The sequence below is a fragment of the Gasterosteus aculeatus genome, chromosome 1 (genome assembly GCF_964276395.1).
Source record: "Gasterosteus aculeatus chromosome 1, fGasAcu3.hap1.1, whole genome shotgun sequence".
Lineage (NCBI taxonomy): Eukaryota > Metazoa > Chordata > Actinopteri > Perciformes > Gasterosteidae > Gasterosteus > Gasterosteus aculeatus.
In genome coordinates this window covers 29784429-29807309 of record NC_135688.1, presented here as the reverse complement: position 1 = coordinate 29807309, position 22881 = coordinate 29784429, and the positions used below count along the sequence as shown (strand labels likewise).

Below are 22881 nucleotides of genomic sequence, written 5' to 3'. Positions count from 1 at the left end.
TTACTGTGAAAGAACAGCATTACTTGTTGCTGCTGAGAATCTGGAGGCACAAAACTCACCAGTGAGCAAGAGGGATTCCATCAGTTAGCAACGGCTCCCTCTGCAGGTCAAACGCTCTCCTGCACCCTGCGGGTTACCATGGTAACGGCCCTCCGGCGGTTACCACGGCCACGGTGTTGTTGTTACGGTACCGGTCGCCCCTGAGGTTTTCCTCGACAAAGAGAGGGACTTTTTAAAACGTGAGTCCCTCCCCAGGTAAGTTTGTTGCTTCCTTTGAACGAGTTACCGGCTCTTTTCTTCACAGCTGCACTGACAGAGAAGTTAGAAGAGGTGCATGGAATTAATGAATTAACAAACTCACTCAAGTTAATCAATCACATGCAATATCGTCGTGAGGAGTCCATAAGATTTTAATGTCTTTGATGGCACCTGCAACGCACTTTATATGGGGATCAGTGGATCCTCCATTGCACGTCTTCAACTGCTGCAAAATGCGGCTGCGCGCCTTTTAACTGGCACACGGAGGTTTCACTCCACGCGTGCGTTTTAGAATTTATTTTAAAATTCTTTTATTTGCTTTTAAATCTCTAAATGGTCTTGCACCCCCTACACACCCAGCCGGTCTCTCGGGTCAGCTGACCAGCTGCTCCTGAGGGTTCCCAAAACGAGGCTGAAGCTCAGAGGGGACCGAGCATTTTCTGCTGCCGCTGCACATGAGACCTCCTCACTGTCTAATTCCAACTCTTTCCTTTGGCTTTTAACAAGGTTGTTGATTTTATGTGCACAAGTATTTTATCTGGGGAGGACAGTGGATTTATTTATTATGTTTTATTGTGTTTATTTTATCGCACAGCACTCTGGGAACCTTTGTGTTCATTTTAACGATGTGCTTTATAAATAAAATGGATTGGATCGGATAAAATGGGTTGTACCAGGAATTCAAAGCTATTTTTATTTCGCTTTATAACCGTAAGCTATTCAGTATTTAACTATTTCCACAGACATTTTAAGATAGATGTTTCCATTGCTGAGGCAAAACCCAAACAGAACAAAACATTTATTAAAAGTTTGACCTGAAGTTTATTAGGTGATTTATTTTAGCCACAGTTCTGCGTCTGTTGGTCTCTTCCAATGATTGATGAATGTCTTTATGCAGCGGCGAGATGTTTCGGAATACTGCTCGCAGGAGCACAGCCAGTGAATCAGTGAGTCTCCACCAGGACCAGGCCCTCAACACAACCATATTCCTCCTCAAGTCCTTCGGCCCAACCGGCTTTCTACTCCGAGAGGACGGGGAGGTCGGGGACGTCAGGGTAACGTCACGTCATTCAGAGAATCGGGACGCACGTTGATCGGACGCCAGAAATCCCAACTGTGTTTGTGTGGTGTTCAGGTGTCCTTGGGGGAACCACATGCGTGCACCTGCCCTGCGTTCACCAAGGAGCAGGAGCCATGCAAACACATCTGCTGGTACCAATGGCACACATAAAGAGAACATTTCTTATTGAAAACCATGGATTTACAGTATTAGTTTTGTTCCAGGACCTAATGACTCGGACTGATCGTTTTTTGAAACTTTTCGACCACCAACTGCGGCCATAAAATATTTTCAGAGTAACTAACCTGTAATATTTGTCACCACAGGGTTTTACTGCGGAAATTCCGACTACCCAGAGAACATGAATGTAAGCTGCTTATATCAAATGCTAATTTGTTGCATACCTGTCAGTTAAATTCTCAAACAAATCATTTTAAACTAACAATTCCTTCTCAACCTGTTTTATATGGACACCACAATACTGAAATAAACATGTCTCTCAGCATATTATTGTTTGTAGGAAATTTGAATGAATTGACTGTGAAAAAAACGTCTCTAGATTCCTTTCAGCGTGGACTCGTGGACAGACAGATCCTGGAATTGCTCCACGGTTTGCATCAAACCAAAGGCCAGCAGGCAGAAGACGGTACTCTGAGCCAAGCGGCCAGCGGCCCGCAGGCTGGACGCGTCTGCCGGAGACCCATCCAAGCCCAGGACGTGTGTCCCATCTGCCACGAGGCGCTGCTGCTGGAGAAAGGGCAGCCTGTGTCCCACTGCAGGCGCGTTTAGGGGGGGCGCGTAGGGGGTCGATCTACTGAGTTATTGTCAGTCCACGTATGGGGCCACATCCAACACACGGAGCGTTCATGTCGCCGTCCTCGCCCCTCGCAGGTTCGGCTGTGGCAACAACATCCACATCTCCTGCATGCAGGTGTGGGCGGAATACCAGGGGCTGTCCGGCGGGGCGGACGCGGTGAAGTGTCCCCTGTGCAGGGAGGACTTCTGCTCCCTGCAGCTGCTCCGGGAGCAGGCGAGAAACGCAGCGAAGCTCTTCACCGGCTCTGAGAGGGAGAAGCCGAACAGACACCTGGGAGTCCGGTGCCAAGGCTGCCGGCTCTGCCCGGTCACCGGCAAATGTTTCAAGTAAGCACGCGTTGGTCCGACAGGTGCATTGTGCATGACGTGAGGGATTTGATCTCCTGCTTAATTCAGTGTAACGTCTCCTTTCATCTGTTGTCCTCTTTCCAGATGCACGGTCTGCAGTTACTTTTACCTCTGCGAGGACTGCGTAAAGAAGGGAAGCCACCCGCAGCATCCACTTGCGTCACGAACAGTAAGCTCATTTAGTCCGCCCATGAAAAGCAACGGTTCAGACAACGCGACACCAGTGCTAGTTCTAATAAAAATGTCCGATGTCTGCCACAATAACTAAAACACCCGACTAAAAAACGTAAATAAACTTTAGTAAACCTCAAACAGAAAAGGATGGGAACGTGGCACCTTGTGCCCGAAGACCCGAAGGATGAAGCGCCGGGTGCAACGTCCCAGTCAGCTGATGACAGGTGAGCTGTTAAAATACACCAAAGAGGAGCCTTTCTTTGTTCCACCCGTTTGACACAAAGTCGCGGTAAGTTGCCCGCGACCACATTGTCACTGACTTTATAAAGTGAAGCTTTGCTCGTCCCCGCACCGGCTTCGCAGCATCGTACCTGCGGCTGCACAGCCTCTCCCACAATACGTGTTGGACCGCCTCCCCACTGTGAGGGTGAAGCCGGGCTCTCTCCTCTCAGACGTGGGTCAGCAGTGTCGGATCTGTCTGCTGGAGTTCAGCCTGGGCCAACGCGTCCGAACCCTCCCCTGCCATCACAAGGTGAAACCTTATTATCTCATCTTTAGAATGAAAAAAACAAATTGTGTGCCCATGCATGCAATATAGACAAACTTAATGCATAATGTCGCCCTCTCCCCCCCACACACTTCAGTTCCATGCCGACTGCGTGGACGAGATCCTGCGCAAGTGGAACTCCTGCCCCGTGGACGGATACGTCCTCCACAACCGCTGTGCTCGGAGGAGGACCGGGGAGACAAAGCCCTCCCCGTCGGGCGCCGATGCGAACCCACCAGGCGATGACTTAAAGGGCCTGTTTGTTCCGGGAGTGGCACTGGGGGGCAGGAAGCCCGCAGTCGCCCCCGGCGGCCCCCCGCGGTCCACGGCTGATGCGGACCCTCGGACGGAAGAGAGGCAAAGAAAGGAACCTGCGGGGAATCCCAAAGGCAGCTCTTCTCCCAACAAGCATGGCGCAGTGACGGAAATCAGGGGGCAGCCGCGGCCGGACCTTTTTGTGGGGGGGCGTCGCCCCGAACCACGTCACCCAGCTGTAGCCGGGCCGTCCGGAACGCAACCCCAAAAGGACGGACAGCATTTAAGATACAAGCAAGCGACTCATACAGACAGACTCGGACAGCAACGAAACCACTAGATATGTGTGTAAGCATTTAAGCAGTGAGATGTTTATCTGATACGAATAATAAAAGCGCCTGAACAGTTATTGGTATCAAGTGAGTTTATTCATTTAGTGCACAAAAAAAGACTAAGAACACTACCATTATCACAGGTGAACACTAGCGGAGCCCATTCAGGGAAAAAGTGAAACCATCGAGCTCCGATGGCGAGACACGAGCAGAGCACACGACAGAACACGTTCAGGTCAATGCGGGTACATTCAGCGAGACCTGCGCTGGACAGCGGCAGCGGCTTCGGATTGGCTCAGAGGTCACCAGCCGTGTGCTGCGTTCAGGAGCAGCGGGAGAAAGCGGCCTTCGTCTGAATGATCGGCGCTGAACTAGTCGGGGGATGTTGAGTCAAAAAAGCTGATGTCGTAATCTGTCAATCACTCACCGCAGCTCCCAGACGTCGGCTTTTGCATTAAAGAAAGAAGTAAAATCACGGCCACGACACGTAGTGCTGCTTTACTGCACACATACAAAAGAACACGTGAACGTGACTACAAGTCTTGTGACTTCACAAAGTGAACTAATCAGTGAACAAATGTACAATATGATGGAAGACTAAATATGGCAAAACGCTTTCTGTACAGTTCCGTTTAGATCGATGGGTAATATTGCTAGCAAAACTACGTTTGTGGTGAATGTTTTGCCAAACCGCGGGTACGGTCGATGACGTCACTGTATGCATTCTGACGGTGCGACGTGCCGGTGTGACGAATGGGCACAGTGTTAAAGTGTAGTGTGCATTATTTGACTTTGAGACAAAAGCTGCTGACCCCTGAAGGGCTTTTTTGTTTGACAAAGATGAATATTTCCGATTAAAAAATTGTTGCAAATTGGTTTAACAGTGTTGAAATGTTGCGCTGATGATGGTGGAAAATGAAAGTTATTAGAACTGATTCTGAAGGAGGCATAAATTCATCTAAGAGTTGATGAAACATTTGACACAAAACCACTTGAAAAGGATAAAATCAGACCAGGCTTCATTCTCTGGGGATGTCTGTACAAAATTGGATTTTAAAAAGCTCCAATTGAAAAATCTATTAAAACTATCTCTCTGTTATTCAAGAAAACCAAACACACCATGAAGTCAGGAAGTAATTCTATTATTGTCAAAGTATTAAGATGTTTGCAGGCACAAAATTAATGTTATACAATCACAAAGGACAGCACTGTTAAAAATAAAAGAAAGACAATGTGTAACTTAAGGGGTCTGAGCTGAGCTGCGTGTTATTGTTCCGTTAGTTACGTCTCCTTCCAGGACCACGAAATGAAACATTCATTCACCCGACGATCAAACGGCTACGAGGATCTAAAGTCAGCGCGACGGTAAAAAGCTAAATATTTTCATACACGCGAGGAGACATTCATGCATTCTAGAAGAGCAATAGGCTCGAAAACTTTACTAACTTTTGAAATGGCAGCTTTGCTTCACGACGTACGGCCGCGTTTTAGTCCAATAATCCATCGGAGTCGGTGGAAGGCAGAAAGATTCCACAAATTCCACATCTCACACATTCCCAATGAGATCTCCGTTGTGCACACGGGGGGGGGGGGGGGGGGGGGGGGGGGGGGGGGAAGCTTCCCTCCCTTATTTCATTTACGGCAGGCATTGATGGTGAGGATAAGTGCACTACACATCGCACCGTATCTGCAAACTCACCACATTGGGCTAAATTCTTTTACACCAGCTGGTGACCTCCGGGTCGCGAGAAGATGAGAGAACGTGGTGCAGCTACATGGTGCTTCGACGTGACACAGATGCCGCGGTGCTTCTTGAGCTAGCGCGTGAATTCTTTGGCACAGTTGTACAACCACGTGACCCAACAACAACAACGATGCCTGCGTGAGCACGAGTGGTAAAAAGGGGGTCTGGAGGACACGTTTCACGATGATAAGCGCGTGTCCCCGCTCAGAGCGCCGGGCTTTAGCTCCTCTTGGTCAGCGGTCTCGCCTCGCGGACGTGCTTGGCGCTCCTCCTGTCCGTCTTCCCCTTCTCCCTCACCTTCCTCAGGCGGCGCGGGGGCGGGGTTTCCCTCGACTCGCTGTCCTCCTGGGCGCTGGACGTGTCCATCCCGTCTCGCTCCTCGGGGATGTTGGGGATGGCCCCGCTGCTCCCGTCCAGAATGTTCCTCAGGGAAGGGTCCTCTGGCGTGCAGGTGGCCGTGGTGCCGCTCTCGCTGCTGCTCAGGTCCTGGTCTTCGCCGTAACGCGGCCCCCGGCCGTGGTACGGCAGGGAGGAGGCCCTGGTCGCCCGCCGCTCGCGCTCCATCTCGCGGATGCTCTGCAGGGGCTCGTTCATGTCCACCCCCGAGTCCAGGCTGGTGTCGTTGCTGCTGGCCGGACGGCGGCGGTTCTGGAGCTCAATGATGGAGTGGCGGACCTGGGCGGCCGGCTTCCCGTCCAGAGACACGAACCAGGCCCGCGGGTGAGACTTGCCCCGGCCGGCCGCCTCGTTGAGGGTCCCGGGCACTGAGACGGAGGATTCCAGGAGGTTGTTGTAGCGCCCCCACAAAGCGCCGTTGGGGCCTTGGCCCTGGGGAGGGGTCTCCAGCGGCTGGGGCTCATCTTGGCTGCCCTGCTGTTGGCCGCCGCCACCTTGGGGGTGGTGGTGAGGGACTTTGGGCAGCGTCTGCTCCGAGTGGGGATCGTACTCGCCTCCGTTGCGGGGGAAAGTAGCGGCCTTGCAGCCCGGCGGCTCCTGGGCACCTGGCGCCTGAGCAACGGCCGCCGGCTGGCTGTAAAGATGGACCATCTTATCCTGAAAGAAGCTGTCAGAGTTCATGTTGGCCGACCTCTCCCGGAGCCGAGCCACCTCCTCGCCGTTGATGTAGTGCGACGGCGGCTGGGAGCCTTTGAGGCGGTCCAGAGCGATGTTCTCGTAGAGCGGAGCCGTCGGCCGGCTCCCCGGATCCTCCACGTAGATGTTGTAGGTGGCCTTGTGCCTCGGCGTGGACGAGGGGTCGCACTGGACGCTGCAGGAAGCGAGGCTGTTGTCGCCAGAGCGGAACAACAAACCCTCTTCCATGTGGGTGGAGGTGGTTTGGTCTTTTTTCACCACGCTGAGTTTGGAAAAACGGGCTCTCCTCCCCCTGGGCTGTCGATGAGAACTTCTCCTTCATGGAAGAAAGAGGATTTTATTAGTTTCATATGGTTGTTTCCCATATTGTTCACCTACAAGACATTTACTTCTAATTATTACGTGCATTTATTTAGGTATAGTATCATAGTGGAATTTCCTTTTGTCTTTTTTAAACAGCCTGAAGCCCTAAAACAACTATTAGAGATTTCCATATAACTTCTGTAACCTTTAAAATTCCAAACAATCGATGAGCCTGTTTCAGGAATCAGGAATCAGGAAACATTTATTGCCAAAATATGTCAAACATACAAGGAATTTGCCTTGGCGTTTGGTGCGTGACAGTAGACAGTGTAACAATAGACAACAAGACAGCAGTGCAGTAATAAAATAAAATAAAATAAAATAAAATAAAATAAAATGCATGGGTTAGTATAAAATAAGAGAATAAAGTTTAAATTCAAAATTAAAAATATTTTAAAAGTTAAAAAATATTAAAAATAAAGTGCACTATCAATCAGGTGACAAAGTGACGAGTGAAAAATGACAATTAAAGTGACATGTGCAGTACATACATTCATAAACGATTAATGAAGTCTTCCTAAATAGAATCCAAGAAATGCCAATCAGACCTGGCCACACCATTGGGGGAGGGGCCTTCTCACCTGCAGTGACACAGCAGCAAGGACAGGAATGCGATCGCTACGGCCAGCGTTGCTCCCAGTATCCCCATCAGCAGGTACGTGTGGTAGGACACAAAGTCAATGGAGAATCCACGTCCTGCCAAATAAACACGCTCACTTTTAGGGACATGAAACACTGTCGATGCGAATGTTGCGCAGACGAGGTGTGTGTACCGCTCGACGAGGGCAGGGGGGCCGCGATCCAGTGGCCCAGATGGGAGGCGGTGTAGGTCCAAACCAGCTCCTCCCCCACAGCTTTCACTATCCCCAGACCCTGATTCTCCCAGGCTCCTGTTGGTCGTGTACATGGCGGCACTTTACTGAGCATGTGTGTTTCCTGTTTTTCTTTTAACCCGGGGGCTTCTCTTCGGTTGTTACTCTACCTGTCTGCAGGTTAAAGGCCCAGGCCGGCACAGTGTCCGAGGCCCTCAGGCGCGAGCTGTGTCTCAGGGGGAGGCTGATCTGAATGGGCCCCCGGACCTGCAGCTCCTCCCCGCCGGAGTACAGCAGCACGCTGACCGCTGCCACCGCCTTCAGCGCGACGCTTCTGACTGCTGCAGAGACGGGGCGGGGGGGGGGGGGGATGCGTTAGAATTACCATTCACAAATGGGACGAAAACAAAAACTGTTGTTAGTAAGGCTCCTTTAAAGCTCACGCGACTGTCTGCTGACGATGCCCGGCGTGCAGTTGGCGCAGTCCAGGTGTTGCCGCGGTACGGTCAGGTACGCCGTCACCGTGGAGACGTTGCTCTTGTCGGAGATGGCGAGGAGGTCCTTGGGGAAGCGAACCCTGGGCGGGGACGAGCGGTCTGCAGAGACAAAGACGGCACTCGTTGTTCTTCTCGGCTGGTTTAGACGGCGGTGAGCCGTTAGAAGGGCGCCAAACCTACCGGGGAACTTGCCGGTGATGAGCACGGCGTCTTCAAACAGCCAGATGTCGCCCTGACTGTGAGGGAGCAGCAGCAGCGTCACAGCAGAGAAGACTGCAGGATGACAAACTAAAATAAATATATACATGACAAACATGACATCTTTTAATGGCGTTACGAGGCCCTTTTTGCCATTTTACATACTGTAAAAAGGTTATATGAAAAATTACACTCTTCTTTCTTAAGTGATTTTTAACCAGGAGGGTTCTCTGTTTGGACGCAGCACGAGCTGTTGTTGATGAATTGGAGGTCTTCCAACCGCCAGCAGGTGGCGACGGTGCCTCCGTCCTCTGCGCAGGGCCCCTGAGGGAGGGGCCTCCGAATACGGAGCGGGTCTCCACAGATGATGCTCTTTCATCATCCGTCTCCCACCTGCTCCGTCTTTGTTTCTGCTTTGGGCGACGGCGCCGACGAGTAAGAGGACGTGTGAACACAAACAATCGAGTCCCCCCCCCTCTCTGACTTTAAGGACAAAGACAGTTTGCTGATGCAGGGGTGTTTCCTGGACAGACCTGCTGCTGCTGGAGAAAGGGTCAATAAAATGACGGCAACGTGAATTGCTTCATCAGGAAAAACCCTCAGTAACAAGTTGCAGACATTCTTCTGTGATGGCCATGAGTAACGCAGTAGAGGAGATATTGGACTCGAAAATGATTGCACAGCCCAGCAAACGTACAATTTCATCAGTTTTAGAGCTTTTGCAATAAACCGTAATACCACCATAACGTTTGCATGGCTAAAATGGAACAAAAACCAGAAAGTTGATTAAAGTGAGCGCAGATTTCAGCAAAATGCCATTTTCTCCTCTTTTACGCTCCAACTGATGTGTGTTTTCTAATCGCCCCTCCCTCGTCTCTTTGAGGGGGGGACGAGGCCACAGCCCCCCTCCTCAGTGCTCTCACGTCACACGGGCCGGGGTTAAAGAGACAAAGACACATGGAGATGTCAGGACGGGCAGAAGGTCTGAGAAGTACTCGTGGGCGTTACTCACTCGGCCTCTTGGCGGTGCTCCAGGGGAGGGGCGTGGGGACGTAGCCCCCCATGTGGCCCAGCAGAGTCAGACTGAGTCCTGGACTGTACGCTACCCAGAGCAGAACCTCCCCGCTCGGCCCGGTCTGGGAGGAGCTCCTCAGGGTGTGGTTGACGTAGACGTCCACTGAGGCCCCCGGGAGCGGCTGCCGGGTCACCTGGTCCTTCACGAGGACCTTCAGGGCAAACTGGGGCTCTGCAGAGAAACGCGTGTTTTCATTGACACTCAAGTCCCTCTATAGAGGGCCTTTTTTTGGACCAACCCTCTGCGGAATCCGATCTATAGTTTGGTTTTGGTAAGCTGTCAGCGTGGTGGGTTAGAAGCAGCCTCACTTCCTCTCAGTGGTATTCGGTAACCTTCCTCTCACCATGAAAAAGTGATGAGGCAGGCACAGCTGAGCCGGGGGGGGGGATGGAGAATACATCATAACCCAACGGCGTGTTGTCTTCCATTCCAACACACACTCAGGAGCAGGCAGCATTTAAACCTGATACTTTGCAACGCTTTATATTTATTTTATTTATCTTATCTTTTAATCTCTTGCAAAATACAATGCATTTTGTGGATAAGAACTAGAAAGTCGCAGAAAGGAGTGTGAGTTTTCTTATTGCTGTGTGTAGCGATGGATGCATTGAGCTCAATGAGACAACACCAGTGGTGTGTGAAATCTGACACTAATGTTGTAGCTGGACTTAGAAAGCATTCAATAGTGTTTAGTTATCTTGAGAGTGTGCCTCCATCCATGATCATTATATATATATATATATATTATATATATATATACACACACACACACACACACACACACAGAAGCTACTGTATCAGCAGCAGGCAGGATTACCATGCTCTCCATTAATGCATCACCTGCTTAGTCCTCACCGATAAAACCCCCTAATCCCCCAAACCTCCACATTACACCTACTTCTTAATCCTGTTGGCCCCTGAGTGCATCAGCAGGAATAACTGGCCATTCTACAGATGGATTTAACTAAAAGAAATGCTGTTTAAAACCTATTTAGAAACTGTTAGGGATTTAAGCCAGAAGTGCACCCCTAGTCAGGAAATTATAGTACGTGTAATAATGTTTAGTGTTAGAATTATAGTTTGTGTGATGTTAGATATTAGTTATTACATTAACATGTTAGATGAAGTGAATGCAATTTCAATCAAACACAATTCATAGTCATTTAAATCATATAAACACTGTACACATTAACATTCTGTCACAATGTGATGTTAAAACCTGGGGACGGATGCCAATTGCCGTTCTTTATGGATTTCTCCCAATTTTATCCCCAAAAAGGGTTTTTTGGGAGTTTTTTCTCCTGTCAGGTAATAAAATGAACAACTTATTTCAAGGCAGCCGACTGAGGCAAATGTCTTGAGAATTGAACCACATGAACTGTTTTAGATCTTATGATGAAGTGTGATGAACGGTGATCATTAGTGATGGGTTGTTGTAATTAAAGTGTACTAGTTATAAGATGAAAACTTAAACGATGTATGCTTTGTTGGGTTCACTCATTGGGGCATAAAGCCACAGTATCTACATTGAGTGCATTGGAATTTGAGGGACAGCTAGGACAGAGAGGTTTCAGGTTACAGCTGCAGCTTCACACCTCGACGTGAAGGGGACAATGGAGGAGGTGACCCTTTGGAGAAGAGGCCAATGACATTCAAATGCACCAAAGAAGACACACCTCAAGAGGTTTCAAAGGACCATGGCGGGGAAAAGACTGTTAGAACTTCTCCTGCAGCCGCGTTGATAAGTCACTTCAGACTTGCTCAGAGGATTCTCTATTTCGCGAAATATTCCACTGTTCGCTTAGTATTTCACTTTGTAATTGTAATCCCTATTACGTTGTTCAGTTATTAAATAACTTTTGATTTTTGAATTTAAACGAATTGACTCATTCGTGTCCTCGTTTCCGGCCGGGACGAGAACAAAGGATTGAGTCCTCCCTCGAGAGCTTCCGAAACCTTAACAGTTGGCGCCCAACGTGGGGCTCTCGTTGGGGGAAGGCGTTGCTGAGAGGTTTGACTGCAAGTACCACGGGTACAAACAAGGTAAAACAAACTTTTTCATGAATTCTGTGATAGGTAGACTTAGGAAAATTTAGAGTGGTGCTGGCAGTCGGCCATGAGGCAAGGCCTTAGATGCTAAAGACTAAAGGCTAGTACATTAATGACTTGGGTGAATATAATAAGCTGATATTGAATAACAGTGGGGACATGCTTTTGCAAAGTGAATGCGAATGGGAGCCGGCTTTTAGAAATTCCAAACACGCGCGTTTGGTGCGTTCAGGTACACACTTAGAGCGTTAGAAAAATCCAGGCGGCGAACTGGTCTGCTGAGACATAAAGACCAGCAGGATAAAATCATAGAAGTAGACCCGTATGGGATTGGTTAGGGGGTTCGCATGAGGTGTGACGATGCGCATGTTGTCCACTAGGTTTCCCACAATAATTACGGCGTCTTTAGAGAAGACTCTTCTCTTCATTTCCCCTCTCTGTGCATAAAGTCCTTCACAATTAGGTATTGCAGGATTTAATAGATTGGGGGGGGGGAGCTTGCTCTACGGAATTGGCTTACGGATAAGATTAAGGAAGCTTGAAGCTTTAGAGGCCTGGAGTCCTGATGATAAGAAAGGGTTGAAGGCCCGCAGTCCTGCCTTGAATTTAGAGGCCAGGAGTCCTGCTTAAAGTTATAATCCAGCGGCGACTGGTGGAGGTTATAGTAAAGGAGAAATCCAGCATCGACTGGTAAGATCTGCTTATCATTTTCCACCCTCTAGAAATCCTATGAATTAGGTATATAGGTTATCTAGAAGGGGGTGGGTGGCAGATAAGCGCTTTAGTGTAAATGATAGTGTATATACATCTGCATGTGGTGTGAGTGTGAGTGAGTGTTAGTACGTGGTGCGTGAGTGTTTGAATTGCGGGGTGCATGTGCTTGATTGATGTATGGATGTTCCAAATTATGTTTTAATACGTTTAATATGTGATTGTTTAACAGTGTATATATATGTATAGAATCCGAACTGGAGACTGATCATCTCTGGCGTCGGGTTGTAAAACCGTAGCATATTAAGGTGTTGGTGAGTAGACCAACCCGGACCACGTGGGCTGCCTTGCTAGCGGCTAACGGGGTCTCATTGGTAATTCCACTGGGGAAATAGCGGGGCTTGCGGGGTGCTGATAGCTTGACCACGTTGTGGGTTAGCAGTTAGCTTGAGCCCACTGTTCTTCGCTACGCCGGCACACGGCGTTTTACGATCCATGTGCTGAGGTGTGAGGCACTTCCTCTTTGGTAGTTCTGTGTTCGATCTTCAGCTATCGGCTGAACAGCGCCTCATGTGGTTGGAGTAAGTGCACATCGTGAGGGGAAGCCCCTGAGTGTGCCGTGTTCGGACGTTGACTTTGATGCACATTTGCCTTCGCTTAATAGGACAGGGCAAAGATTGATAAGATAACTTGACGGATATCTGGATTGGTGTTGACGTTTATTTGAAACATTAAAGTGCTGTAATGATATAATATGGTTTGTAATAGTCCTGCATTTGTTTTGGATTGAAATTGGAGATTGAGCTAATTTTGATGTGGCGCTTTTGTGGACCTGTTATGAATTGTTTGATTTCGATCTCCAATGTTTAGCTGAAACCAGATTGACTGTCATTGCATTGTCTCTGGGTTGGGGGTGGATCATTGTTTATATTATGGTATAATCTCTGGCGACATTTGTGGGGGAGTGCTTCTGCTCTACTTCCTGATCAATATTGCCGGCAGTTTGACTGTATCATCATAACTTTGAATAATTTTGTAACCTTGATTAATAATTTGGAGTAATTCATTTTTAGACATCAAGATTAACTTTATTGAAGTTTAATTTTTAGACTTTTGAATTTTGAATGAAGATTGAGTTTTGATTTGAGATATAGTTAATTCTTTCTCTTTTTCCTCTGTACAATTGTAATCATAGTCTTTGGCATTGATCATTGATTATACTAATTTTTACAGTTCCGTGATTGATTTGATTTTGAGGTTAGAGGTACTGATAAGTTGATTTAACCTAGTGGTCTAACAAGATACTTTAGTAAATTACACGGCAGTTATTGGACTGATTTGATGTTGTAAATTGCCCTCCTTACTTTTTAGATTTGGTTATTTGTTTTACTGTGTCGATTCTAGTCGATGGTTCGATTTGACATTTCCTCGGACAGCTGTTGGAGGTGACTTGGTTTGGTTTTTCCTGCTGTTAGTGACAGAGTAACACCTAGGACAGAAGGGACAGCTTAGCGGTTGTTTAAAGTATTCCAGGTTGCATGATGGCTGCTCTTACGACTCAGGAACTGCTTGTCAGGGCCAGAGAGGAGGAAGCAGGTAGCTGTGAACATGGCCGTAAAACACCAAGTGAATACCAGCAGGCCGCAGAGGAGCTGTATATTACTTCAGGACTCCTGTCTATCAAAATACACGTGCAGAGGACCCATCCAAACAACGACAAAGAAGAAGAGGTTGCTGATGGAGGATGTCATCACAATAGACATTGTATCCTGGTGAAGAAGGCTCCAGACCGCTATGCAGACTACATTCTCCCGGTAAGAAATGAGCCACCTGCAGCCTCCCCTGTCCCACAGTGCCCACTACTGAGAAAAGCCAACGGTCAGAGCGAGTTTGTGCCCTGGAGTCATCGGGACATGGAAGCGCTGGAGAAGGGACTGCCGCCATTGGGAGAAGGAGCTAACCCATGGATCCGGCTCTTTGAAAAATACACAATAGGTGATGAGTTGGCTCTTGGAGATATGAGAGCCTTAATAGCCCGTCTAGAGGGAACAGTCAACCTAAGAGCCTTAGAAGCAAGAACAGGAACAACCAACGACGACAATGAGGCTCCATTTGATAAGGTCAGAGGAGTATTTTGGGCCACAATGCGAAACATCTGGCCTACAAAGCCAAGCATGTCCATCCTGATGGGTCTGAGTATGAAACAAGGTGAAGACATGTCTCAATATCTGAGGAGAGCAGAAACAGAATGGCATTTGGCCACAGGAGAAAGACACGACAATAACAAATCTACTGCAGTAATCTGGCGACACACTGTGCAGCAAGGCTTGCCCCAGGCTGTTCAAACAGCGTTGGAGGGAGTAGTGGGACTGGACGACATGGATGAAAGCACATGGAGAGAGCACTTCTACAAAATACAGAGAGCTGCGGAGACAAGGAGGCAAGAAGAACTGGGGACGATGACGCATCGACTCCTGAAGATCCAACTGGCAGCAGCAGATGCAGAAGCAACGAAGAAACAGAGAGTCAGGAAACAACTGTCGGTGAGAGATGAACAACCTCAATACCCTGTTCCTCCAGAGGCCCAATATCCAGCCCCAGCGGTCAGAGACCGTTCAATGGTTGACCAGCAACCACCACCTCAGCGCGGAGGCAGAGGACGTGGAAATAATAGGGGAAGAGGAGATGAATGCTACTTATGCGGACAGACGGGTCATTGGTCAAGAATATGTCCAACGAACATGCAGTTCAGTGCAGCTCCTCCACGGTCTTCCCGTCAAATGCAGCCCAGGCAGAACCAGAGGTTGGGCACACCCCAGCCTCCACCTCCCCATATGTGGTGACCACAGCAACAGATGCCACTTGCTTTGATGGAGACAAAGCAGACGAGCCCTAAACAACTAACTGGTGACACACCGACCCCCGCTGCGTCCCAACAGCTCAGATAAGCACCCTCAGTCTCTACGGTTTACGACTCACATTCCAGGAAGAGGAGACTAGAGATTATACACTGCTGAGAGTGTCAGCTGAAACTAGACTTAAACCCGTAGGGAAGATTGATTTTGAAAAGGGGAAATCAGACATTGAAATTAAGAGATACGGTTGTGTAAGATTTAAATGAGGAATGAAGGTGATAAAGAATTAGGAGAGTTGTTGTATATATTGTCGATTTTTTGGAATAATGTTTGTAGTTTTTCGAGTTTTCTCCTGAATTCAGAGATGGGCGGTAAATTGTTGAGTGCTGCTATTGAGTGTATAGTGCACGATACACTTGATACAGTATCTTGATGATGGAAGCAAATGTCTGATCAAAGGAACATTTATAGCACCAGTACACGAAATATGGAAATTTGTTACAGACGGTCATCCTGTAATGTTCCTGTAATGTTCAACAAGTAGTACACCCTTACATTTGGACACGCTAACCATGAGAGGTTAGTGATCTATCAGTAATGAATGAATGGATTGGATCAAACTAAGCATGAGCTGAGTTTGTGTTTGCAGGTAACAGACACGTCTCCCACCCTCTGCTTTGCTTTTGGGCTGAAGAGCAATAAAAGTGGAGATTAACACTGGAGGGGGGTCTGGAACAGATGGGTCTGATGCTAAGTTGATTTATTATCTCCTGGTACTTTTTGGGATCAAGGGACTCACAATCTTCATTGTTGTTTTATGACCCTGAAGGGTTTGGAGAACCTTTTGTTGATATCACTGGGGTTTGAGGTTCACATTCTGATACATTGATTGAAGTTTTAGAGACTGATACTGCAAATGCTCGACCACTTGTGAAAGTGGTCGCAAAGGTCAGCAAATTGACTGTAATGAATCAAAAATGGGGAAAACAGGTTGAAGAGTTATGAAGTAATGCATAGGTTTTCAAAGGTGATGAAGCATCATGACAGAGCAAACAGGCTGAAGATAAAAGGAGAAGAAATTGACTGTGAGGGTGAGAATGTGAGGTAACATTTTGTGTATACTTGGAATGAGCAGATTGCTTCGAGGTTAGAATGAACAAAGAGAACTTGGTTGGTCAATTAGTTGATGAGGACATGGAACAGTCATACACCATGAGGGTGAGACCTACAAGCAAAAACTCAAAGGGATCATTGAACGGGGACACGAAGGCAATATTGGTGTTAATTTTTCATGAGTTGACTATGGGGGTCAATAATCAGTTATGTCGAAGATTCCAAATTTCTATATATGAATGGCTCCTCAAATCGGTTGGAAACAAGGCCGTTTGAGAAAGGCAATTTTCCAAAACAATGTGTAAATACTCTAGGAGCAGATAAAGATATGCAGAGGCATTCTTTACGTCAACGCATCACATGCTTCATTCAGCTGAGGCTCTAATCCAAAGCGACTTGCAGGAAGTGAATTTGAACAAGAGGGAACAGAACCAGAACAGCAAGAACAAAGAAGGGATTTCTCCTTCTGAGAAGGCAACATTTGTGAGTGTCATCCAGGTGCTAATTCTTCAGTTGTAGTAGTAGGTAGCTATGTGTGTTTATTATGTTCATTAGGGAACTCCTTCCACCATCAGGTGAACATCAGGAGTCAGGACAAATGATGACTTTGTTGGGAGTATAGCTCCCGGTAGGAGAAACAATAGGCAGATGCTGAGATGGGAGTGAATTAGGGACGAGGATAGATTTCAAAGGGGATGCAGAGGTTGAAAGGGGATGGCGACTCATGGTCGAGGAGGGAGTGAGCAGACCTCCCTAAAACAACAACTGATGAGAGGAGGAATCCTGGGGAAGTGTCGGAGCCATAAAATCCATTCACAGGTTGTATTTCATCTCAGAGTCACCCAACAGGTTTAAGAATCACACACGGTGTGAATAAGAGCAATTATTTCACTATGATAAAATTTACTGACACATTTTTCCTCGAATACATGTGCATGGCAACTGTTAACTCTGTTTTGCTTTTCAGTAGGAACAGGCAACTCCAATGCGAGACGGTCCAGCTCTGCAACGACACCCAGTAGAAACGGCGTTGTGGGGGTTTTACGACGTTGTTGGATAAGCCAGGAGGTGGCCTGGGGGTGATTAGCATCACCAAACGCTATGTGAAGGGATGCTTTTACACCTACCTCAACATGAGGGACTGGGGGAGAACGAAATATAACTAGAGTATCTGCCGATTTGGGAACATTATTGCATGCAGTGAAAAACACAATCATAAGATTCTAAACAACAGAGTTGTGTAGATGACATTGATTTAAGGTGTTAAGAAGAACATACCGTCTTTCTATCAATGAAACAACTCACAAATTGATTAGAATGTTTTTAGGAAAACACTAGATGTTAGAGTTTAGCTACTCAAGAGGCATTTTAGGGATAACAGCAGACGATGGCCAACGCAGGAAGATTCAACATGACTTTTCTTCCTGGAACGAATGTGTAATGACATTGCTCTTCTTATACACTGACACAAGGACAGATGTGACACACAGATGATACAATTACTCCACATTAAAAGAAAACGCTAAAACTGGGAAATAAGTGGGTAAAATGTTGAGTTCCAGTTATGTTTAAATATGCACACACTAGATGGTAGAACTTGTTTGCTTGAAGAGTTTGGTAAACCAGAAGAAAGAGCAACAGTAATTGGGAGAGCACACACACACACACACACACACACACACACTCACACGCACATCTAGACACACCTACACACACACGCACACACATAGCTGCACCACTTGTGCTTCTCTATTCAACAGCCGATTGGGGAATCTTGTCCTAATGGGACCTCCGGTTAGCAGAGTAGTCTGCTCACAGGAACTGAGGTGATCCGAGGTTCAAGGAGGGAGCGTGAAGCTTAATCACACGTCTAGGATGACAGCTACGTGTCATCTGACCAAACCGCTGACAACAACAGATGTTCCAGCAGAGGAACATCAAGGAGGAGAAGTATAGGCACACACATACAACGAAGAAATCCACAAACACTGAGCTAATGTGACACACAATTTCCAGATTAGAGAAGGAACGGGAACTGCTGGGACACTTGATAAACACATATGATAAGAATGTTCAAACAAACATACGCCAACGATATTACAGTAACAGAACTTGAGGATTTTGAATTCAGAGCGGCTATTCGGTTGCAATGACCAAGCATGACCAAGATAAAACTAAGCAGCATTAGACACATTCACGGGGGAACATTTGGACAGAAGGAGGGGAGAGCGGTTTTGGCTTATCACAGTTCTAAATTAGATCCCATAGAACTAGGGCAAGTAGGCTGCACCAGACATTTGGCCGCAATAGCTCGAGCGGTACATAAGACTGCATACTTGGTAATGTGTCATCCTTTGAAGGTCCACACAGACCACGGTGTTGTAGCTTATTTAGACACACAAGCTTTCACTCTGACAGCTATGAGAGGGGCTAGGATATCTGGTATATTGACCCAGCCCCATCTCTCTTTCACATCAGAAGGTGTGAATATGACATCTGGATTGCCACCTACTGAGGGTGGTCATGACTGTGCAGAAGTAGCTAGGAAGGAGACGAAGGTGACGAACGCAGAGACAGCCGCCAGCCAAGGGAAGCAGGTTCCAGTCATACCGCCAGGAAGCCGGGTGTGGATTAAGGCCCATAAACGCAAGTGGATTGATCCAAGGTGGTCCGGTCCATGGGAGGTAGTATTGGCAACATCACACTCGGTAAAGGTGAAAGGTAAAGCGGGAGCCACTTGGCATCATCTCACACATTGTGCACCTGCTAAGGCACCAAGCCAGACCCTTGCGGAGACCCGATTAAATACCAGGCAAGTTAATTCAGAGCCAAAAGACACAGGAGGGAACAAAGCAGCAGAAAATGTCTCGCCCACAGCGTAAGTATCAGTTGGTAGTAGGGGGTTCAAGTTCAGCTCGGGGAAGTGCAGCTGTTCACACAGGTGACGATGACATGACGTCTGTAAGTGATCTATCCCATCCCAGTCGACAAGATGTTTCCTTACCACCTAACATCCAAGCAGCAATTGCTCTCACGTTGACATTCAAGGAAAATATAACTGCATCTGTTCAATTTGATTATTGTGATATTGCAGCCTGCGGAGTCCAAGACCTCAGGTTTTGGAGGTCGGACCAATACTTGTGTTCCACCACCAACCGATGTGGACCAGGAGTCAGGTTTGGTAAGCCAGTGGAGCAGTACGGCTGTGACTGCGAGGAGGCAGAATGGAAGTTCGCACACACTGGTAGATGGAGGTCATCTAAAACTGGTCCTAAACCTGGGCTGCAAACCCGTTTAACGATGCGGAAAAACCGATATCCAGATTTGGCTAAATGTGGGGGAGGGTTGTGCAATCCACTAATAATCACATTGAAAAATCCAGAATTGGGGGACAGTGGACTATACGTGTTGAAAGGAGGGACATACGATATTGAAAGCCCACAAGGGTTGTTTAAGATTGTTGCTAAACCCTCTGCTAACAAACAGGAATCCACTGCTGATCAGGTTGGAGCTGAAGCTGACACCTCTTGGGAGGGTGTGGTAAGACGGGAAACTGGATTCTCGGAGTCTAATCTATGGCTCCAATGGGTACAGTATACTGCCACAAACATGCACAGTACAGATTGTATAGTGTGTTCTCAACCTAGGCCTATGCCCACTCCTGTACGTTCCAGATTCAGACCAATAAATCCTATATTCAAATGTATACTGGAGCTCTTTGTCCTGCAGACTCAGCCTGTCCACCATACTTGTCTAGAGTTCCAATGGGATTATCCGCCAGCTACCTTGAGCGCGCCACCTCCATTTATGGTTCCAGATGGTACATTTGATTGCATAGTATCAGAGATAACGGGAAGGATAAAAGTAGGTGACATTGCAGGAGTAAACTGTACCACAGTTCAGTTTGCTAATGTCACTCGATATTCAAGTGTGTTGAATCAGACGATTTCCAGAGCCGACCTCTGGTGGTGGTGTGGAACTAAGGTTATTTATCCAACGCTGCCAGCTAATTGGACGGGTACTTGTGCATTAGTGCAGCTTATCATGCCAATCTATGGCTCCAATGGTGAAGGAGACCACATTTCAAGACTTGATTTCACCACATCCTCACGTCGCCAGGAGAGCGAAGAGATCCACTAGTCCTGCGGGCTCATTTGATAGTCATGTGTACTTAGATGCCATTGGGGTGCCCAGAGGGGTGCCTGATGAGTTTAAAGCCAGGAATCAAATTGCGAGCGGCATAGAATCCTTTTTCTTCTGGTGGGTGACAATCAATAAAAATGTAGACTGGATTAATTACATATACTACAACCAGCAGCGATTCATAAATTTGGATTCCTGCAGGGATTGATCGATATTGTGTTTAGTGAGACTAGTATACAGGGAAATCGGTAGCGAGTAGATGATGAGGGACAATCACTGTTGACGGATGTGACTGTATGATAATTTTTCTGTCTTTGAGAGATGCTCACAGTGAACTGTGAGCAAGGAGGGAATTGTTAGGGATTTAAGCCAGAAGTGCACCCCTAGTCAGGAAATTATAGTACGTGTAATAATGTTTAGTGTTAGAATTATAGTTTGTGTGATGTTAGATATTAGTTATTACATTAACATGTTAGATGAAGTGAATGCAATTTCAATCAAACACAATTCATAGTCATTTAAATCATATAAACACTGTACACATTAACATTCTGTCACAATGTGATGTTAAAACCTGGGGACGGATGCCAATTGCCGTTCTTTATGGATTTCTCCCAATTTTATCCCCAAAAAGGGTTTTTTGGGAGTTTTTTCTCCTGTCAGGTAATAAAATGAACAACTTATTTCAAGGCAGCCGACTGAGGCAAATGTCTTGAGAATTGAACCACATGAACTGTTTTAGATCTTATGATGAAGTGTGATGAACGGTGATCATTAGTGATGGGTTGTTGTAATTAAAGTGTACTAGTTATAAGATGAAAACTTAAACGATGTATGCTTTGTTGGGTTCACTCATTGGGGCATAAAGCCACAGTATCTACATTGAGTGCATTGGAATTTGAGGGACAGCTAGGACAGAGAGGTTTCAGGTTACAGCTGCAGCTTCACACCTCGACGTGAAGGGGACAATGGAGGAGGTGACCCTTTGGAGAAGAGGCCAATGACATTCAAATGCACCAAAGAAGACACACCTCAAGAGGTTTCAAAGGACCATGGCGGGGAAAAGACTGTTAGAACTTCTCCTGCAGCCGCGTTGATAAGTCACTTCAGACTTGCTCAGAGGATTCTCTATTTCGCGAAATATTCCACTGTTCGCTTAGTATTTCACTTTGTAATTGTAATCCCTATTACGTTGTTCAGTTATTAAATAACTTTTGATTTTTGAATTTAAACGAATTGACTCATTCGTGTCCTCGTTTCCGGCCGGGACGAGAACAAAGGATTGAGTCCTCCCTCGAGAGCTTCCGAAACCTTAACAAAACATAAACAACATTTTTGACCCACACAAATCACAAAAAAAACTGCGGCGGACCTCATTTTGACATCGGATTTGAGGGGATCACACAGTGCGGAACCCGGTTCAAAAACAAACGTTAAGGTGCAGCCCGATCCGGAGTCACGCCGTTTCCATCCGCTCTAACAATGACCGGCTGGCGGGGAGCTCGTTTCTCTTCTTTTGTTTACCTTCCATCGCAGCGGAGGGGCTGACGAGCCGCCCCGGGCCGGTCGCTTCGGCGGCGGGGGGGTCCGCGACCGCGAGGCCATTGTCCCCGGGAGATGAGGAGGGAGAGGAGGAGGAGGAGGAGGGCAGGCCGCCACCCTCCTCCTCCGCCGCTGCTGCCGCCGCTCCCACCGCCCCATCCAGGCACCAGATCAAAAGCAACGACGGCAGGAGGAGAAGCAGCGGCCTCGGCGGGGGGGAGCGTTCGGCGGCGGGCATGGCGAGAGGGGGCCCGGGCCCAAAGACATTACGGACCGCGACGCGCCTGCTCCGCGCGAGAAGAACCAGGTTCCTCAGCGCCACGGCCTCGTCCCTCTCGTGGCTTCTGGCGATGGGGTGGGTGGGGGTCGGCGGCGTGGAGCCCCGTGGAGATGCGCTGGTGCTGAGGCTGGGCGTGTGTGAAGAACGAAGATCGTGTATCACGTCGAGAGGCGTCACGCGGCCGGAAACGCACGGCGTCACGAGGCGTTTGATGAGGCGACAAAGGATTTGATACGCGGCTACGACTTGGTCACTGGCTGCTTTTTCTTGTAGCGCTGATAAACGGAATTTCTACTTAACATTTTACTCTACTGCAGAAAGAAAAAGGCGCAGAGTGAGAGCTCTTCCCGTCTGGATCTTTGGTAAGACTGGAGATGCGGTTACATCATCGGGGCCCGCGTGGCCCTCTGTCGGTAACCGGAGGTCCGTGGTCACCTTTTATCATCTCGGCTCAGGCAAATAAACAATTGTCTGTTGGTCCCATTCTTTTGATTTGTATGTAGATTTTATTTTTATATATGTACGACTGCGGATTTGAAGCCTTGTTTTGTCTTCTTTCAAAGATTCAGCCTTTCCAATTTACTTTGATTATACATTTTGTTCTGTTGGAAAAGGGC

At 47.6% G+C, this 22881-nt stretch overlaps 2 protein-coding genes across 3 annotated transcripts; one reads left to right on the top strand and one right to left on the bottom strand.

Annotated features, from left to right (window-relative positions):
* Nucleotides 1-127: 127 nt before the first annotated feature.
* On the top strand, nt 128-3867 carry zswim2 (zinc finger, SWIM-type containing 2). 2 transcript variants are annotated; one of them, XM_040166144.2, is made up of 10 exons: nt 128-255; nt 1157-1313; nt 1394-1470; nt 1645-1685; nt 1878-2097; nt 2210-2461; nt 2567-2651; nt 2798-2880; nt 3020-3188; nt 3301-3867. In XM_040166144.2, the coding sequence occupies exons 2-10, from the start codon at nt 1164-1166 to the stop codon at nt 3796-3798; spliced, it is 1575 nt and encodes a 524-aa protein (XP_040022078.2). In that variant the 5' UTR covers nt 128-255; nt 1157-1163; the 3' UTR covers nt 3799-3867. The 2 variants fall into 2 exon arrangements, with proteins under 2 accessions (XP_040022078.2, XP_040021913.2); XM_040165979.2 differs by having other exon boundaries at nt 136-255; nt 1645-2097.
* Nucleotides 3868-22753, bottom strand: fam171b (family with sequence similarity 171 member B). Its single transcript, XM_040165719.2, has 8 exons — nt 21967-22753; nt 9509-9742; nt 8479-8571; nt 8245-8397; nt 7972-8142; nt 7763-7879; nt 7571-7685; nt 3868-6942 (listed from the first exon to the last, which is right to left on the bottom strand). The coding sequence occupies exons 1-8, from the start codon at nt 22220-22222 to the stop codon at nt 5754-5756; spliced, it is 2328 nt and encodes a 775-aa protein (XP_040021653.2). The 5' UTR covers nt 22223-22753; the 3' UTR covers nt 3868-5753.
* Between the last annotated feature and the right edge of the window lie 128 nt (nt 22754-22881).